The sequence below is a fragment of the Chiloscyllium punctatum genome, chromosome 10 (assembly GCF_047496795.1).
Source record: "Chiloscyllium punctatum isolate Juve2018m chromosome 10, sChiPun1.3, whole genome shotgun sequence".
Taxonomy (NCBI): Eukaryota; Metazoa; Chordata; class Chondrichthyes; order Orectolobiformes; family Hemiscylliidae; genus Chiloscyllium; species Chiloscyllium punctatum.
Genome location: NC_092748.1, coordinates 68,322,153 through 68,340,370, shown reverse-complemented (window position 1 = coordinate 68,340,370; position 18,218 = coordinate 68,322,153). Strand labels below are relative to the sequence as shown.

The 18,218-nt window shown below is 40.8% G+C and overlaps 1 protein-coding gene across 2 annotated transcripts in view; it reads left to right on the top strand.

Annotated features, from left to right (window-relative positions):
- marchf7 (membrane-associated ring finger (C3HC4) 7) overlaps positions 1–18,002 on the top strand; it is a 67,557-nt gene extending 49,555 nt beyond the window's left edge. For both annotated transcript variants that reach the window (XM_072579431.1, XM_072579430.1), the window contains one exon: positions 16,159–18,002. In XM_072579431.1, the coding sequence (XP_072435532.1) occupies positions 16,159–16,229 (71 nt within the window). In that variant the 3' untranslated portion in view covers positions 16,230–18,002. The remainder of the gene's footprint in view (positions 1–16,158) is intronic.
- The last annotated feature ends 216 nt before the right edge of the window (positions 18,003–18,218 follow it).

Sequence of the window (18,218 nt, the reverse complement as noted above, 5' to 3'; positions counted from 1 at the left end):
ATTGACACACCGTGGCCATCTATAAGATTCACTGCAGCAACTCACCAAAACTCCTTCGCGTGTACTTTCGAAATCTGTGATCTCAACCACCTAGAAGGACAATGATGCCACTCGTGTAGGAATGCCACCACGTGCCTTTTGGAATGAGTGAAACCCCTATCCAATAAAAGAATAACTTTATTTTTTAAAATGTCATTCAGTCTCTGAGCTTTAAATCAATAGATAAGATGTTTTCCTTATTATAAATAATTGCTCAGTACATAAATAGTACTGACAAGACATTTAAATTTTATCAATTGTGGTTGCATTCTCCATGGCTGTGCCTGTACTAATCAGTCAACCAATCAGTATTCTCTTCTCATGTAGAATAAATGTTCCTTTTCTCTTTGTATTTTGTATTCTTGTGAGTTGTCCTGATAAGTGACAGACAAAAAGCTTTGACAAAAATGTGGGTTTTTTTGCCCCCAGCAAATAACAAATTGATTTTCTTGTATAATTCTTAGCGTAATCTGGTTTACTTAATAAAAGATGTTCAATAGCAGAATCACCTCTAATGTTATACATTATGACGGCATTTTGCAAGCATTGGCTGGTTTAACACTATCAGCTTACTGCCTATTGAAGGCAGTCAGAAGAATGTGTTTCATGTAGTTTTCCGGTTGTGGAGATCGACAAAGAGCTTTGACTTCAAATCCCTCTCTTTTTTTTATATATAGGATTGTTTAAATTTAAAGTAAATCTGTCATTCTCACTTACTGAAATGAACATGTTTATTCATTATATTTGCACAAATTTGTCAATGCATTTAAACAAAAGCTAGGACAGTGTCCAATTTTGACATCACTGTTTTGCAATTGACCTGAAGGAAACAAAATTCCAATTATTAGATTTTATAAGGAGCAATGATAAAACAAGTGGTTTAAGTAAGCATTTTCTAAAATGAGTCTTCAATTAGTTAATGAAATTAAGAAAATCCAAGCAAGTTGGTCACTCAGCGTGGGTCAAGTGGGAATGATGGCATCAAAAGAAGCTCCGTTTTGATGGTAAACCTTAGAGTGGCAATGGCAGCCTAGAATGATGTGGAGGATGCCATTTCTCATATAGCCATCAATGATTGACAACTTGGCAGGTTATACTAACTGCAGTTGGAGGAATGACTTAACTGCTGGAGGGTTATATGCCTGCCTTTATATCCCCCAACTCTATCGTACACTGTTAAGTAATCTGCATCCATCTGATAACCGCTCTTGTTTCAGTAGAACATTAGTGATTTTACTTCTATTGCTAATGTAATGCTTCATCAGCTTCAAGCTTTTATGTTGCAAAGATGGCCTGTTGAGGTACCACTGTTGCTTTTGTGTCTGTTAAAATGCTGCTAATTACTTTTTCCCTGCATTTCCAGTCATAGACTGATGCTCTCCTGTATTTGCTGCTCATATACTCACTTGCTCCAATCAGGCTCATTAATGTTAATAATTCACGGTACCTATAATAGGAAAAGCAGCTCATCACTGATTCTGAGACTTCCATATACCAGGGTAACTTTCTTCTCATTAATGACATGACAGGAAGTGATCATATTTTCCTGCTTTTAAGGCGCCTTCCCAGGTAAAATAGCCTGCCTCCCCATCACCATGTATTTTGAGCCTGCTTGAAGTAGTATGTATGGTGAAATACCAGCACAATGGACAGGTTGAAAGAATAGCCGAGATAGCAAGGCAATCTTGTATTCAAAGTTGATTGATAAAGTCGCAGGCAGTTTGCAACATGTGCCTTTTAATGGTATTTTAAAATCTTTTGTGAGATTCTGTTTGTTGTGAGATTTGCAATATTAAGTTCAAACATGTTAATATGCATGCTTCAAACACTAGCACCTCCTTGACGAAGTCATTGTTAGAACAAAGGATCAGAAAGATGTTAAAGTCACCTGCGGCATGACAAGGAGCTCATGATTGCTGATGGACCCTTGCCTGATCCGAGCAATAACCTCTGGTTTGCTCTTGGCATCATTTAATACCTGCAAACATCCAATCAGTCACTCAACCAGGAAACACCAAGATTGGTTTGATGAGAATTATCAGGAGATCCAAGAACTGATAAGCTGGAAGTGCATGGCATTTGAGTTTAAAGTGAAAACCACACTCTGAAGAGAAAAGGCAGGCCTACGGGTGACTGAAGGCTGACTTCCAACAACAAACCCATGACATGAAAAACAGGTAGTGGGTGGAGAAAGCACTGGAGGTCCAACCAATGGGTGACATCCATTGTACTCAGGGTTTCTTCTGTGCTGTCAAGCCCACTTACAGACCAAACAGCCAAGGTTCCACCCCACTTCTGGCCAAATACAGAGACTCTTATCAGAGACAAAAGATCAAACCATGCTGGGGGGAGCACTTCAGAGAGCACCTAGACCAGGGCTCTGGTGTCGATCTGAGTGTCCTTGAACACATCCCACAGCAAGCTACATGCCACAAGCTCAGCAACATCCGAACCCTACATGAGGGAGAGAAGGCCATCCGATAGCTTAAGAACAGCAAATCTGGAGCAGATGGCCTCCTGGATGAGGCATTGAAGCCTGGAGACAAAGAAATCCTGCTGCAGCTAAACCGCCTTATCTGGAAAGTGGAGAGCATCCTAGGAGAGTTCAGAGATGCCACAGTCATGAGCATTTTCAAAAAAGGGAAACCAGTCCGACTGTGGTACCTGTAGGGGAATCTCCCTGTTGTCGACCATTGGGAAAAGTCATCACCAAGGTCGTCCTCAACAGTCTCCTCACTGTGGCTGAGGAACTAGTCCCAGAATTGCAGTGTGGCTTTCAACCACAGAGGGGCACAATGAACATGATTTTCACCACGCAATTGCTGCAGGAGAAATCAAGAGTAAAGTATTTACCCATGTACATGACCATCTTCAACTTTACAAAGGACTTTGACACTCTCAATCAAAGCATTAGGGGAGCCTTCTCCACAATTGTTGCACATGGGGTTTGTCACCATCCTTCACATATTCCACATGAAATGGAAGTCGTGATTATAGCAAATGGTTCCACCACTGACCCATTCCCCACTTGGGCCAGTGTCAAGCAGGCCTGCATCATCACCCCAACACTATTCTTGATCTACTCTGCAATGCTTTACCTCACTGCCGACGAGCTCCCTACTGCAGTGGAGCTAACTTACAGAATCTGTGGGAAATTATTCAATCTCCTTCAAGTCAAAGTCACCTTAACTAGTGTCATGGAGCTGCAGTATGCAGATGAGGCTTGTGTATGTGCAGTCAGAGGATGAACTCTATTCCATCGTCAGCAGTCTTTATGAAGGCATTTTGAGAGTATAGGTCTCACCCAAACATCTGTAAGACAAAAGTCCTTCACCAACCTGGCCTGGAATTGTGGAGTGAACCTGTGATCATTAAGGTCGATGGGGAAGCCTCAGAACATTTGGGAGTGTCCTATGTGTTGGAAGTGACCAGTCAGTCAAAACTGTGATTGATGAGAGTTAGTGTAGCCTTCGGCACCCTGAAGAAAAGGGTGTCCAAGAACATCAGATCTGACACCAAGATCATGGTTTACAGAGCTGTGTTGGTTCCCACCCTCCGATGTGGCTGGAGACATGGACTGCCAACAGCAGACACCTCAAGGCATTGGAGCAGTACCACCAAAGCTGCCTGTGCTAGATCCTGCAAATCCGCTGGGCCGAAAGATACACCTTCAGCAGCGTTCTCTCTCGCCCAATATCCCCAGCATTGAGGCACTGACCATATTTGATCAACTGCAATGGGCTCGGCAAGTCATCTGCATGACCGACATGAGACTCCACAAGCAGGTGCTCTACTCTCCGTTCTAAAAGGGCAGGGTAACCCCAGATGGACGGAGGAGGCATATCATTGTTACCCTCAAGGCCTCACTGGCAGAGTGTGGCATTCCTACAGATACCTGGGAATCATCGGCCCAAAACCGTCCAAAGTGGAGGAGCATCATCCAAGAAGGTCTCGAGCACCTCAACTTGCTGTCAGGAAAAAGTGAAAGCTGGTCAAAAACAAAAGGAACACACTGCCACACCAATGCCCCTTCCCGTGACCACCACCTGCCCGTATGATAGAGCCTGCACAAGTAATATTGGTCTGTACAGCCACCTACAGCCTCACCCTGAGAGTGGACGTGAGTTATCCTTGTCTGCGAGGGACTGCCGATGATTGATTGATTGATTGATTGATTGATTAGCTTTCGTGATTCCTTTACATATTAGTTCATGGTTTTGTTCTCGTGGACCATGCTGGATTAACCTTTTATTGAGCTTGTTGTGGTGAGAGGAAGTAGACAAATCTAATACAGAAGATATGTCTTGATTTCCAAAAGGCCTTCAGTGTAGAGCAGATGAGGCTAAAACAAAAGTCAGAACATTGAAGTTGGGGGACAAGTAGCAGAATAGATGCCTTGCAAAGAAGTAGGAAATGAATTCACAACCTCAACAAACACCTCCAAAGAGTTCTCACACTCGACAAACAAGTCAGCACAGCCTCAGCTCTGGTCACTCCCCCAGACCTGCAACAGACCTCAGCTGTTCTAAATCCTCAGAAGAATTCACATGTTCAATAAACATTACTCAATGCCTGCCTACGGAACTGACTGACTGCCACATGGACTCCAGACTACATTCAGACCAACACAATTTTTGTACCTGAACAGGATACCTAGTACACACTACAAATCCAAAAACTTCAGTAACAATTCTTTCTGGATCTTCTGCTCCATGCTAGCTAGAAGCCATGCACCACCACCTACTCTACCTGCTGTTAGCCCTGCCTCAGCTCAGACCTGCAACAGACCTCCGCTGTTCTACATTGTCAGAAGAAGTCACACGCTGAACAAACAGCAGACACCTCCTACTGCCCCCTCGACCACCACCACCTCTCCCATCACCAAACCATCATCTCCCAGACCATCCACAACCTCATCACCTCTGGGGATCTCCCATCCACAGCCTCCAACCTCATTGTTCGTGAACCCCACACCACCCATTTATACTTCCTACCAAAGATTCACAAATCTGACTTCCCTGGTCAGCCCATTGTCTCAGCCTGCTCCTATCCCACTGAACTTGTCTCTGCATACCTTGACACTGTCCTGTCCCCCTTAGTCCAAAGACTCCAGACCTACATTCGGGACACCACCCACGCCCTTCACCACCTCCAACATTTTCATTTCCCTGGCCCCCAATGCCTCATCTTCACCATGGACATCCAGTCCCTGTACACATCCATCCGCCTTGACAAAGGCCTCCAAGTTCTCTGTTCCTTCCTCTCTCGCGTCCCAACCAGTACCCTTCCACTGACACCTTCATGCGCCTGGTTGAACTGGTTCTCACCCTCAACAACTTCTCATAGTCATAGAGATGTGCAACATGGAAACAGACCCTTCGGTCCAACCCGTCCATGCCGACCAGATATCCCAACCTAATCTAGTCCCACCTGCCAGCACCCGGCCCATATCCCCCAAACCCTTCCTATTCATATACCCATCCAAATGCCTCTTAAATGTTGCAGTTTTACCAGCCTCCACCACTTCCTCTGGCAGCTCATTCCATATCCATACCACCCTCTGTGTGAAAGAGTTGCCCCTTAGGTCTCTTTTGTATCTTTCTCCTCTCACCCTAAACCTATGCCCTCTCATTCTGGACTCCCCCACCCCAGGGAAAAGACTTTGCCTATTTACCCTATCCATGCCCCTCATAATTTTGTAAACCTCTATAAGATCACCCCTCCGCCTCAGACGCCAAAGGATCTTTCCACATTAGATAGAAATTTACTTGTACCTCCACCAGTGTCATCTGCTGAATCCATTGCACCTGATGTCGCCACCAGGGGAGACAGGGCGCCGACTTGCGGATCATTTCAGAGAGCATTTCTGGGATGCCCGCACCAACCAAATCTACTGCCCCATGGCTGAACACTTTAACTCTCCCTCCCAAGCCATCGAGGACATGAAGGTCCTGGGCCCCTCCCATCACCAAACCCTTGTCACCTGATGCCTGGAAGAAGAATGCCTCATACTCCACCTTAGGACCCTGTAACCACACGGGATCAATATGGATTTCAACACTTTCCTCATTTCCCACCCCCCCACATTATCCCAGTTCCAAGTCTCCAACTTGGCATCTCCCTCATGACCTGTCCATCAACTTTCCCAGCTATCCGTTCCACCCTTCTCTCTCCTTTCATCTACCTATTGCAATCTCCGCTACCTTCCTCCAGCCCCACCCCCTTCCCATTTATCTCTCAGGCCCCCCGGCCCACAAGCCCCATTCCTGATGAAGGGCTTATGCCCGAAAAGTCAATTCTCCTGCTCCTCGGATGCTGCCTGATCTGCTGTGACTTTCCAGCACCACACTCTACACAAAGTAAGAAGCAAGAAATAGCAGGAAACAATATAAACAAGATTGGCAGATGGTGGAAAATAGAGCTCCATGAAGATCAGTACTGACACCACTGTTGATCACAGTTTGTTAGCAATTTAGACTTTGAAATCAAAAGCAATTTAAATTTGCAGTCGAAACCAAATTGGGTTGGGCTGCCAATGTGAAAGGGTGCAACTAATTAGAGGAAGTCATTAATAATATTGTAAATAGCGTATCTAATTGGAAAATGAATTTCAGTATAAATTGTAGGTGTGAAATTTGCCATTCATGCATTTTGTTCTGAATGTAAGATGAAAACCTTTATGAACATGCTGCTCTTCACCAGCATTGAAGTTGGATCGGAAAGGTTGGGAAGAGATTGAAATGCAGTAATAAATGCTCGATGGACTGGTTGGGCACAATTACTTTCTTTTCTGAACTGCATATTTCCTGTCTGGACCAAACAGATTTCCAATAACCAAGCACAATCATATGGTACACAGATCTTTTGTACTAGAACAAGTTGACTAAATGTTTGAAGAAAACGTTCTGTACAAAAGTAATTGCGTACACATAGTTGTTTCGACAGCAGCTGGAATTTTGTAGCTGTTTTGGGTGGTGCTTATTAGAAACTAGCCTTACAACCAGGGAAAGGTACAAAAGAGTTTGCAGGATAATTATAACATTTTTTGAATAACAAATTATGAAAAGCTTGGATATTTTTCATCAGTATCAGAAATTACCAAGTATGATTGAGCAGTTTAAAATCGTCCCCAAAAGAAAGATGGAAAGTTAAGGTTTTTCTTTCTTAAGGGGTGGCTAAGACACATGCACTTTTGAGGAGCTGTTTTTGATAAAATTGATAACAGTCCATTCATTGAAAAGAAATTGAATATTGCTGAAAAGAGGGTCTTGTTACTTGTAGCATTTTATCTTCTACTCATTAGGATAAACCACTGCCAAACTTGAAATGATTGCATCAATTCTATACTACAGGAGAAAACGGTGCTGATTATGTGGCAAGAATGTTGTATGTGTTTTGTCTTGGAGGGGCAATTCTTAAGGAATACATAAATACAATATTGTGATTTTGGCTGGCAATTCTGCAAGTTGCACCTTCAAATTTGTCAATTTGCTGCAGAATCTGCTTTTAACTTGTAATGTGTACCACTGTTTTAAATCGATTGCCATTGGGTTAATAAGACCTTGATGAATGATTGCTCATTAGGACATTATTTATAACAGAACATGGCGAACAGAGGGTATAAATTGTATCAATAAATATTTAGTAAGCAAATTAATCTACAGGTGAAATGTGGTCAAGAGCATTACATACTAAAGTCTGTTCATTTTAGCAGTGGAGAGCATTAAAAATGACTTGCTATTGTGCAAGTACATCCTATCGAGAGGCTAGTTTACTCACTTGTGTAAGGCTAATGTTAAGGGTATTGCTAGACCAGTGACATGCAATGGAAGGTCTAAGGTATATTGTCAGAATGTGCACAAAATTCCTTAGTTTAAGGAAGGTCACAGTAGACCTCCTAACGGAGTTCAGAATTTTGAGAAGATTTGTAGCTCGGTTTGAGGTTCCGGATGTAAGTTTGCTTGCTGAGCTGGAAGGTTTGTTTTCAGATGTTTCCTCACCATAATAGGTAACATCAGTGAGCCTCCAGTGAAGCACGGGTGTTATGTCCCGCTTTCTATTTATATGTTTAGGTTTCCTTGGGTTGGTAATGTTATTTCCTGTGATTTTTCTCAGGAGGATAATAGATAGAACATTACCGCACACTACAGGCCCTTTGGCCCTCTGGCCCTCGATGGTTTCACAGGTTGGTGCAACAATCTGAAGGCCATCTAACCTACACTATTCTATTCGTGTCCATATGTCTATCCAATGTCCATTTAAATACCCTTAAAGTTGGCGGGTCTACTACTGTTGCAGCCAGTGTGTTCCGCGCCCCTACTACTCTTGAGTAAAGAAACAAACTCTGACCTCTGACCTCTGTCCTATATCTATCACCCCTCTGTGTAAAGCTATGTTCCCTCATGCTCGCCATCGCCATCTGGGGAAAAAGGCTCTCACTATCCACCCTATCTAAACATCTGATTATCTTTCTATTTTTCAATCAAGTCACCTCTCGACCTTCTCTCTAACGAAAACAGCCTCAAGTCCCTCAGCCTTTCCTCATAAAGCCTTCCCTCCATACCAGGCAACATCCTAGTAAATCTCCTCTGAACCCTTTCTGAAGCTCCCACATCCTTCCTATAATGTGGTGACCAGAACTGTATGCAGTGCTCCAAGCGCAGTTGCACCAGAGTTTTGTACAGCTGCAGCAAGACCTCATGGTTCCATAACTCAATCCCTCTACCAATAAAAGCTAACACACCATAAAGCCGCCTTAACAACCTTATCAACCTGGGTGGCAACTTTCAAGGAACCGTGTACATGGACACAGATCTCTCTGCTCATCTACACCACCAAGAATCTTACCGTTAGCACAGTACTCTGCATTCCTGTTACTCTTTCCAAAGTGAATCACCTCTTACTTTTCTGCATTAAGCTCCATTTGCCACCCCTCAGCCCAGCTCTGCAGTTTATCTATGTCCCTGTGTAACCTTCAACGTCCTTTGTCACAATCCACAACTCTACTGACCTTAGTATCATCCGCAAATTTACTCACCCATCCTTTATGCCGTCATCCAGGTCATTTATAAAAATGACAAACAGTTGTCCCCCAAAAACAGATCCTTGTGGTAGACCACCAGTAACTGAACTCCAGGATGAATATTTCCCATCAACCACCACCCTTTGTCTTCTTTCAGTTAGCCACTTTCTGATCCAAACTGCAAAATCACCCATAATCCCATGTCTCCGTATTTTGTGAAATAGCCTACAGTGGGGAACCTTATCAAATACCTTACTGAAATCCATATACACCACATCAACTGCTTTATCCTCATGCACCTGTTTGGTCACCTTCTCAAAGAACTCTAAGGTTTGTGAGGCACGACCTACCCTTAACATAACCGTGTTGACTATCCCTGACCAACTTCTTGCTTTCTAGATGTTTACAAATCCTACCTTTTTCTAATCCTTTCCAATACCTCACACTCAAAGTAAGGCTCACTGGTCTATAATTACAAGGGTTGTCTCTATTCCCCTTCTTGAACAAGGGGGGGGGACAACATTTGCTATCCTCCAGTCTTCTGGTACTATTCCTATTGACAAATATGACATAAAGATCAAAGACCAAAGGCCTGATACCTCCCTGGCTACCCAGAGAATCCTAGGGTAAATCCTATCTGGCCCATAGGATTTACCTATTTTTACACTTTCCAGGATTACTAACATCTCCTCCTTGTGAACCTCAATCCCATTTAGTCTAGTAGCCAGTATCTCCGTATTCTCCTCAACGACATTGTCTTTTTCTAGTGTGAGTACTGATGAAAAGTATTCATTTAGCGCTTTCTGTATCTCCTCTGACTCCACACACAACTTCCCACTACTATCCTTGATTGGCCCTAATCTTACTCTAGTCATTCTTTTATTCCTGATACACCTATAGAAGGCTTTAGGGTTTTCCTTGATCTTATTTGCCAACGACTTCTCATGTCCCCTCCTGGCTCTTCTTAACTCTCTCTCTTTCCTGGCTAATATGTAACTCTGAAGAGCCCTAACCGATCCATCACATCTTATCCTAACATAAGCTGCCTTCTTCCTCTTGACAAGAGATTCAACTTCTTTGGTAAACCACGGCTCTCATGCTCAACACCTTCCTCCCTGCCTGCTAAGTGTGTACTTATCAAGGATCCGCAGAAGCTGGTCCTTGAATAAGCTCCACATTTCAATTGTGCCCATCCCCTGCAGTTTCCTTCCCCATCCTATGCATCTTAAATCTTGACTAATCGCATTGTAATTGCCTTTTCCCCCAGCTATAACTCTTGCCTTGCGATACATATCTATCCCTTTCCATCACTAAAGTAAACATAACCAAATTGTGGTCACTATCATTTAAAGTGCTCACCTGCCTCCAAATCTAAAACCTGGCCTGGTTCATTACCCAATACAAATCTAATTTGGTCTCGCCCCTTGTTGGCCTGTCTACATACTGTCAGGAAACCCTCCTGCACACATTTGACAAAAACTGACCCATCTAAAGTACTTGAAGTATAGTATTCCCAGTCAACATTTTGAAAGTTAAACTCCCTCATAACAACTACCCTGTGACTCTCACTCATATTGAGGATCATCTTTGCTATCTTTTCCTCTACATCTCTGGAACTATTTGGAGACCAATGGAAAACTCCCAACAGGGTGACCTCTCCTTTCCTGTTTCTAATCTCAGCCCAAACTACTTCATTAGACAAGTCCTCAAAATCCCTTTCTGCAATTGTAATGCTGTTCTTGACTAACAGTGCCACCCTCTGCCCCCCCCCCCCCCCCCCCCTTACCATTTTCTCTGTTCTTACTGAAACATCTAAATCCCAGAACCTGTAATAACCATTCCTCTCCCTGCTCTACCCATCTCCGAAATGGCCACCACATCAAAATCCCAGGTACTAACCCATGCTGCAAGTACCCACTATTCCAGATGTTCCAAAATGGGGTCCAAATCAATGTTTGTTAATAGTGTCACTTGGAATGCCATGCTTCCAGCAATTCTCGTGCATATCTCTGTTTGGTTTATCCGAGGATGGATGTGTTATCCCAGTCAAAGTGGTGTCCTTCCTCCTCTGTATGTAAGGATACTAGTGATAGTGGGTCATGTCTTTTGGTGGCGAGTTGATGTTCATGATTCCTAGTGGCTAATTTTCTGCCTTTTTGTCCAATGTAGTGTTTGTTACAATTCTCAAAAGTACTTTGTAAATGGCATTCATTTTGCTTGTCTGTGCAGGGTCTTTTCATTAGCTTTAATAGTCAAACTGAAGACTTGTAGCATTCTTGTGTTGAAATTACTGACATAAATATGAAGTGATCCTTGTGCGTCAACAAAGATAACAGATCCAAGTGCAAAATTGTCAAATCACAAGAACACCCAGACATAGCAAGACTTAGAAAGTATAGCTTTCTGCATGCACCAGTGAACTACCCAGCATTCAATCAATTTTGTAAGACATGCAGCAGAAAAGGTCTTTGGCAGTAGAGCAAAGACTGATGCAGCTACCAAGAGCTATGCACCAACCCATACTATGGACAAGGAGTATCCTCAATCGGAGACCATTTGGTATCCTTTTGGAGGCATATACATGAATTGAATGATAAACCAGAACTGACAAATCACTATTTGACAGTGGTGAACACATTTCAGTGTCAATCTCATCATAAATGTTAGTGTCATCACATCATCTGAAGTGTTTGCAAAAACTGAAATTGTACATCCTCAGAAAACTGGCTACTATTCATCATTTAGCTAAGGTTGACATGGGCAAATGCCAGTATTACTATTGTTGCAAAGTCTTTTGGAAAGAAAGCTCGACCTACACATGGGAAGTTATAATGAAATTTATGATCGTGAAACATTCAACGTACAGGAATTCACAAATTCCATTTTAGGATCAATGGTGTTGGATTGTAATTACAGTCATTCTACCTGGATTACAGATGTTCCAAGTTGGATGAACAATTGTAGGTGTACGTTTGTGACCCTGGACTCATCGCAATGCATGGAATCAGTTGGACACTTATTGCAAAACAGTATTCAAGAAACATTTGCTGACTTGGATATGGAGGAAAATAAACTTATGATTTAGTGGAGCTAAAATTTCAGGGTTTTGTTTTGCTGTGTGGTGAAGAATGAACGTTCAAAAGGTTGCATGTATTATACTGAATGTAACTGCTTTGTTTAACCTTACAAAAAAGCATCATGGACTTGAAAACCTATTGAAGGCAATATACTAAAGATTTTAGAACTATAGATTAGGCCAGGGATCCCTGTTTTGCTCATTCTCATTTCGTGATTGCAAGAAGGTGCAAGCCCCAAAGATGTGTAAAAATGAATGCAAACTCCCAGCTCATTAGCTGACTTTTATCAGTGACCAAGGAGGCAAAAAGTCATTTTTTTAAAAATCACAGCTGTGCTCTTTGCCTTTTTAAATCCAGAATTGAGAATATCATCTCTGAGATGAAGTCTTTCGGGGATATCTCTGCTCAGCTCACAACATGAATAAAAAGCTGGAAGAGAAAGAAAGGAAGCAGAATGACTACAAACTCTACCATCAATCAATTTAAAAAGATTGCCAATTTATACAGGACCATCTGGAGCATATTAAATGTAAAACAAATCTGACTTAGCAGTTACAGAAATAGCAGCTTGAGCTCAAAGCAATGCAAGAGAAAATGGCAGATCTGCAAAAAAAAACACGGTAGGGATGTACAGTGCACACAAGGAACTGCACATCACTCCTCAGATGATCCTTCAGAAATAAATCCCAGCAGTGATGCTGTGGTGAAAGAATTTGAACAAGATATAAAGGAAACCAAAGAAATTGAAGTGGCAAGTGCAAGAAGTCCAATCTTGAGGGGGAAAGTTTAAGAGGCTGGACTGATATTAGAGCAGTTTAAGTTCTAGGGTACAGTTTTTAAACTTAAGTTGCTCATTTGAATCAAATGAGGCAACAGCAGACAGACTAGTGCAATAACTCTAGCAACTTTACATAAGTTATAAATCAAAGTAGACCAGCAACTTCCGAGGTGTACTTAAGGCTGTTGCTTTGCAACTGAGTCTAATACGCAGAGGTAGATTAGCTTAGATTATTTAGTGTGGAAACAGGCCCTTCGGCCCAACAAGTCCACACCGCCCCGCCGAAACGCAACCCACCCATACCCCTACATCTACCCCTTACCTAACACTACGGGCAATTTAGCATGGCCAATTCACCTGACCTGCACATCTTTGGAGTGTGGGAGGAAACCGGAGCACCCGGAGGAAACCCACGCAGACAAGGGGAGAATGTGCAAACTCCACACAGTCGCCTGAGGCGGGAATTGAACCCAGGTCTCTGGCGCTGTGAGGCAACAGTGCTAACAGTAGATATTTCATCTCCGGTGTGTCTCCAGCACCTTGGGAATTTCTGTTATGTCCCTTGCAGAATAACTTCATTTTTGAACTTGATTTGCACCTTTTGATGTGCTGAAAGCAACTGCTTACTAAAATTAGCTCTTTCCATGTCACAATTTGCATCATGATCAATTACATTCTGATTGGCCCAGTTGAGGCAAGGCTTATTTCTAATTGTTTTGAAAATCACTAATTGGTTTTTAAGTGATTAGATATTGCCTGACCCCAGTCTTCTGTCTGGTTCCTTCAGTTGCCAATTTTCCCACGGGCCTAACCTCTTCAGTATTGTCTTTTTATTGTTTCCTTATGACTATCCTAAGAGGATAATTTGGAATGTTCTTTACCCCTTCTGTTTTAGAAAAGGGAGACCTATACAGTCAGGACCCTGTGACTGATACTTCTAGACTCTGTCTCAAACTTTGCTTAATTGACAAATTCACATTAAATCAGATATTATGATTGACCACTCATTTTGCTCCCTTAGAAGTATTTAAGGTTCTGTTTCTTTCTTCCTCTTTGGAGATTGAAAACTTTGAAATAATTTTTATTCCTTTATTTAAAAGGCAAAAGATATGGTGGGAAACGTTGTTCGCAACCTTGGTGTAGAAACCTTTATATAGAATATAAAGTACTAACCTGAACAAGTGGTCAAAGATTGTAAAAAAAAAAGTGAAATATTCTTCAGTGCATAATTTTGAATGATTAAGATCTAAAAAGAATTGTGCAATTCTAAACTTAAATGTACATTGTAACAAACTTAACTCTAATGCACAACTACACTTAGTCCAAATTAAGTTTAGTCATGTATAAATGCTTAACTTATAAAAATTTTCTAAAAGGCAAAGAGCACAGCTATGATATTTTTCGATGACTTTTTGATTCCTTAGTCACTGATAAAAGTCAGCTAATGAGCTGGGAGTTTGCATTCAATTTTACTCACCTTTGGGGCCTCCTTGCAATCACGAAATGAGAATGAGCTAAACAGGGTGTTTTCTCTCTCTTCCCCCCCCCCCCCCCCCCCCCCCCCCCATCTTATCTATACCTCTAAGATCTTTAGTATGTTGTCTTCAATCGATTTTCAAATCCATGATGCATTTCTTTCTATGGTTTGACAAAGCAGAGTCCCATTACATTAAGTACTGAAATTTACATTAGTTGCAGTTAAGCAGAATAACATAACTAGATTTATCAAGGAATGTACTTTGTGTAATTATCATTAAAGCAGTCATTGAAATTTTAGTTTCTCTCCTAATCATAGAGCAATTTGAGGTAAAATTTTCTAAACCAGTGGAAGCTGAAATGTGGATAGAATATAGAAGAATCCAGAGTGTAAAACCAAAAGCTTCAAAAAGAGCAGGAAGCTCTTCAGAAACAAAACAGGAAATGCCAAGAATCTTTGAACCATTTGAAATAGCTTGTGGAATGAGATGATTCAGTGGCTATTCTGGAACAAAACCTGGCTGTAATGTATCAAGTTAAGCAAATTCTGGGACAGCAATTTAAGTCCATTAGAGAAAAACAGGACAGACAGTATCACTGACTGTGGAAATCAGCAGCGCTTCCAGACAAAGCCATTGCGCATTCATGTGCAAAGACCTGTTTTCTACCTGCCCCTTCCACCAAATATAAATAGGTCACTTACACTTGCTAAAAGTGGTGTGCATTCATATATAGAACTGCGCCCTGCGAACCAAAGAAATAAGCTCAATCTTTGCATTTTTTTTAAATTAACTTTGAACTTGGCTGTTTACACTTCCTCCATTTACCAAGGCCTTACCGTAGAGAATGCAATTAGGGTTGAACTGTGCTTTAATTCAGTATTAGTTAAGATAATGAATGAGGCAAACAATATAGCAAATCCCCTAAGATAACACATTAACTGGGCTCCCACAGTGAAACCTATTAAATTTACACAGAACATGCTCCATTTCAGTTTTTCCTGGTCTTCACAGCCTAGCCAGTGATTCTAAAGGGACTTCTTGAAGCCACTGAAGAGCAGGTAAATCTCTTCACTTTTACTTTCCAGGAGGACCAACTTATTTTAGGTTCCTGTAATCTATGTCGGCCATTGGCAGCTTACAACTGGACTGTTCTACTTCTGTCTCCCCTCCCTCTCTCCCTCCCCTCCCCTGCAAACAAAAGGACTCCTGTGTGCTTCAACTTAGCAGGTTTATGAGAACAATGTACAGGAACAACATTGTTAAGCCCATGCAATTGACTCTCTCAGCTCACTACTTTTATGGAAATTGGACCTAATTTAGAGTACACTTCTGGACTTGCCATCTCTTTGCCAGTTCCAATGCAAAAGTAGTTTCTTAATCTCTTGTTTTTTTTAAACTGAGATTTATCTTTGACTTGCAAGGAACTGATTTTATAAACCACCACCAAAATACAATGGGTTTGAGCAATTTAGGGTTTTTTTGACAATTTAAGTTGTTAGGTTCGAAAGTAGTCACTTGGTAATCAGGCTGATTTGTTTTCTGTGCTGCAATGAGATTCTTGCCTTAGCTTTAGGAATTTTGATAGTATCTGCTGGGTAGTTAACTCCTAATCCCTGCCACAGAACTGCAGTAAAATTGACGAGCCTGTTCAGTTTTCAAATTTGCTAATCAGCTAAAACTGTTTGTTTAATCTTGGACATTCTTGAGTCTTGTTGCATGTGCAGTTTTTAAATTAAAATTCTTTTTTGTTTGAAATCTTCACAGCCACAGATGAAGATTCTGAAGAGGAGCAGGATAGCTTTGACAGCAGTAGAATACCAGGCGATTCTGCTTAGTGGACTCAGTGGGACTTGTAAAGCACAAATGGAATCAGTGCAGCAGCAAGGAAAGCCCCTATAGTATTCAAGTGGCTAAACATTGTATTCATATTTCAATTTTGCTGTTTCTAGAAATTGCTAGTGGAGCATCATCAAAGAATAATACTAAACATTAAGTGCAGTTTTTTATGACTGCACTCAAGTAATGAGGACATGCATTATAATTTGAGAAAATAACAATTAAGCAAAGCTTTTTATAAATTAGCATTAGAAACTAAGCAGCAAGGCAACACACCGTATATATGTATAATCTACTTTTTACTTTTAATATTTTGTCTCACTGAGTCTGGACATAAAGAATTTGCAGCAGATTATTCAGGTCAGAGTTGCTTTGATGAAATTTGACCGAGGAGCTCTGAATTCCAGAATTTTGCAGGAAATGCAAGAAGCATAGGTTATTGGATTTTGTTAGAAAATTCTGTTAAAATTCTTACTTTGTGCAAGTGTGTTTCCTTTCATGAGTACATGCACCTGTCAAATAAGGATCTTGCTGCAGTTTTAAATCAATTGGTCAGACTTTTTGTTGGGCCTGAGTAGTACATTGAGTGCATTTCATTTGAATGTCATTTACCAAAACTTGAGATCCAGGTAAAATTATCTGCCTTATCAAAACATAGGATGTGGTGAATAAAGTAACAGTTTTTGTTCATAAAATTATTAAAGATACAAAGTTTAAAAAAATGAACTTGTTGCATTTTTAGATTTATTACAACTGTTGGAGATAATGTAACTGCAAAGTACCATAACATTTATGGTAATTTTTAAACACTTAGTAACATGCTTCACATAATATCTTCAACACAATGTGCTTCAAAGAGTTCAGTATATTCAGATACATAAAGTAAATTTTGTTTTGATGTGGGAGGAATCTTTATTCCTAAATTATGAGATTACTATGAGCAAAAAGAACCATTCAGTATATCTTTATTCATTTAGATGAAGAACAAATCATTTTACTCTGATCTCCCATTTTTAAAAAAATGCAGTTTCTTCACCAAATGTGAATACAGAACTGTTCTTTAGGTACATGATGTATAAAGATGCATAACACACATGAATGTAAATGTTACATTTAATGTTTTGTGCTAGTTAGGGATTGTGTCCATAGTCTTTCGCTGACTTAATTGAAGCAAGTGATGCCAGATTTTGGAAATTTGAAATTTATGGGGAAAATGCTAGAAACACTGAACGTGTCAGGCAGCATTGTTGCGCAGAGAAAAGTAACTTTGCCATTTGAGATTCTCATTTCTGTTGACATGTCATTGATCTGACATGTTAGTGCTATTTTCCCCCTCTACCCTGCTATTTCCTCATCTGATTGTTCTCTTTAGCTCGCTTTGCATTCTCTTAAGAACTAAATATTTTGGTTGTTTGCATGATTAGTTGTAATGAGATTTTTCATAGTTTTTTTTGTGGAACATCTTTAAAATCAGACTTTGGTTTACCTTTTGAGGGCTAAAAACTGATGCTGGCATTTAGAATTAGATTCCCTGTATTACACTCATTCCTACAGTACTTTTTTTTTCAAAATATCTATATCCATCTGATCAAATTAATGTATACTGAATCTCGATCTAATGCACAAATGGAATAATCATTGTGTACTACCTGAATGTTCCATAAGCAACAGGGCCAGAACAAGTTTGATGAAGCCTAATGGCCTGCCATCAAGTGTGTATGTCTAACTAGTCCTTTAATTTTGAATAAATTACATAAAGTTTACAGCATTGACCACTATGACCAAGTGGCTTATTTCAATGTTTGTATTAATTTTGTACATAAATCTCATTCCACCCTCCTTCTATTCTTTATTTTGTTCCTTTTATTCCTTTCTACCTCATCTCGCTTACATCTATGGTCTTTGCCTCAACTTGTATATATTCTTCTTTAAAAGTCGACCCATGATTTTTGGCTTTAAATTTTGTAGTTATTTGTATCACTTTTATG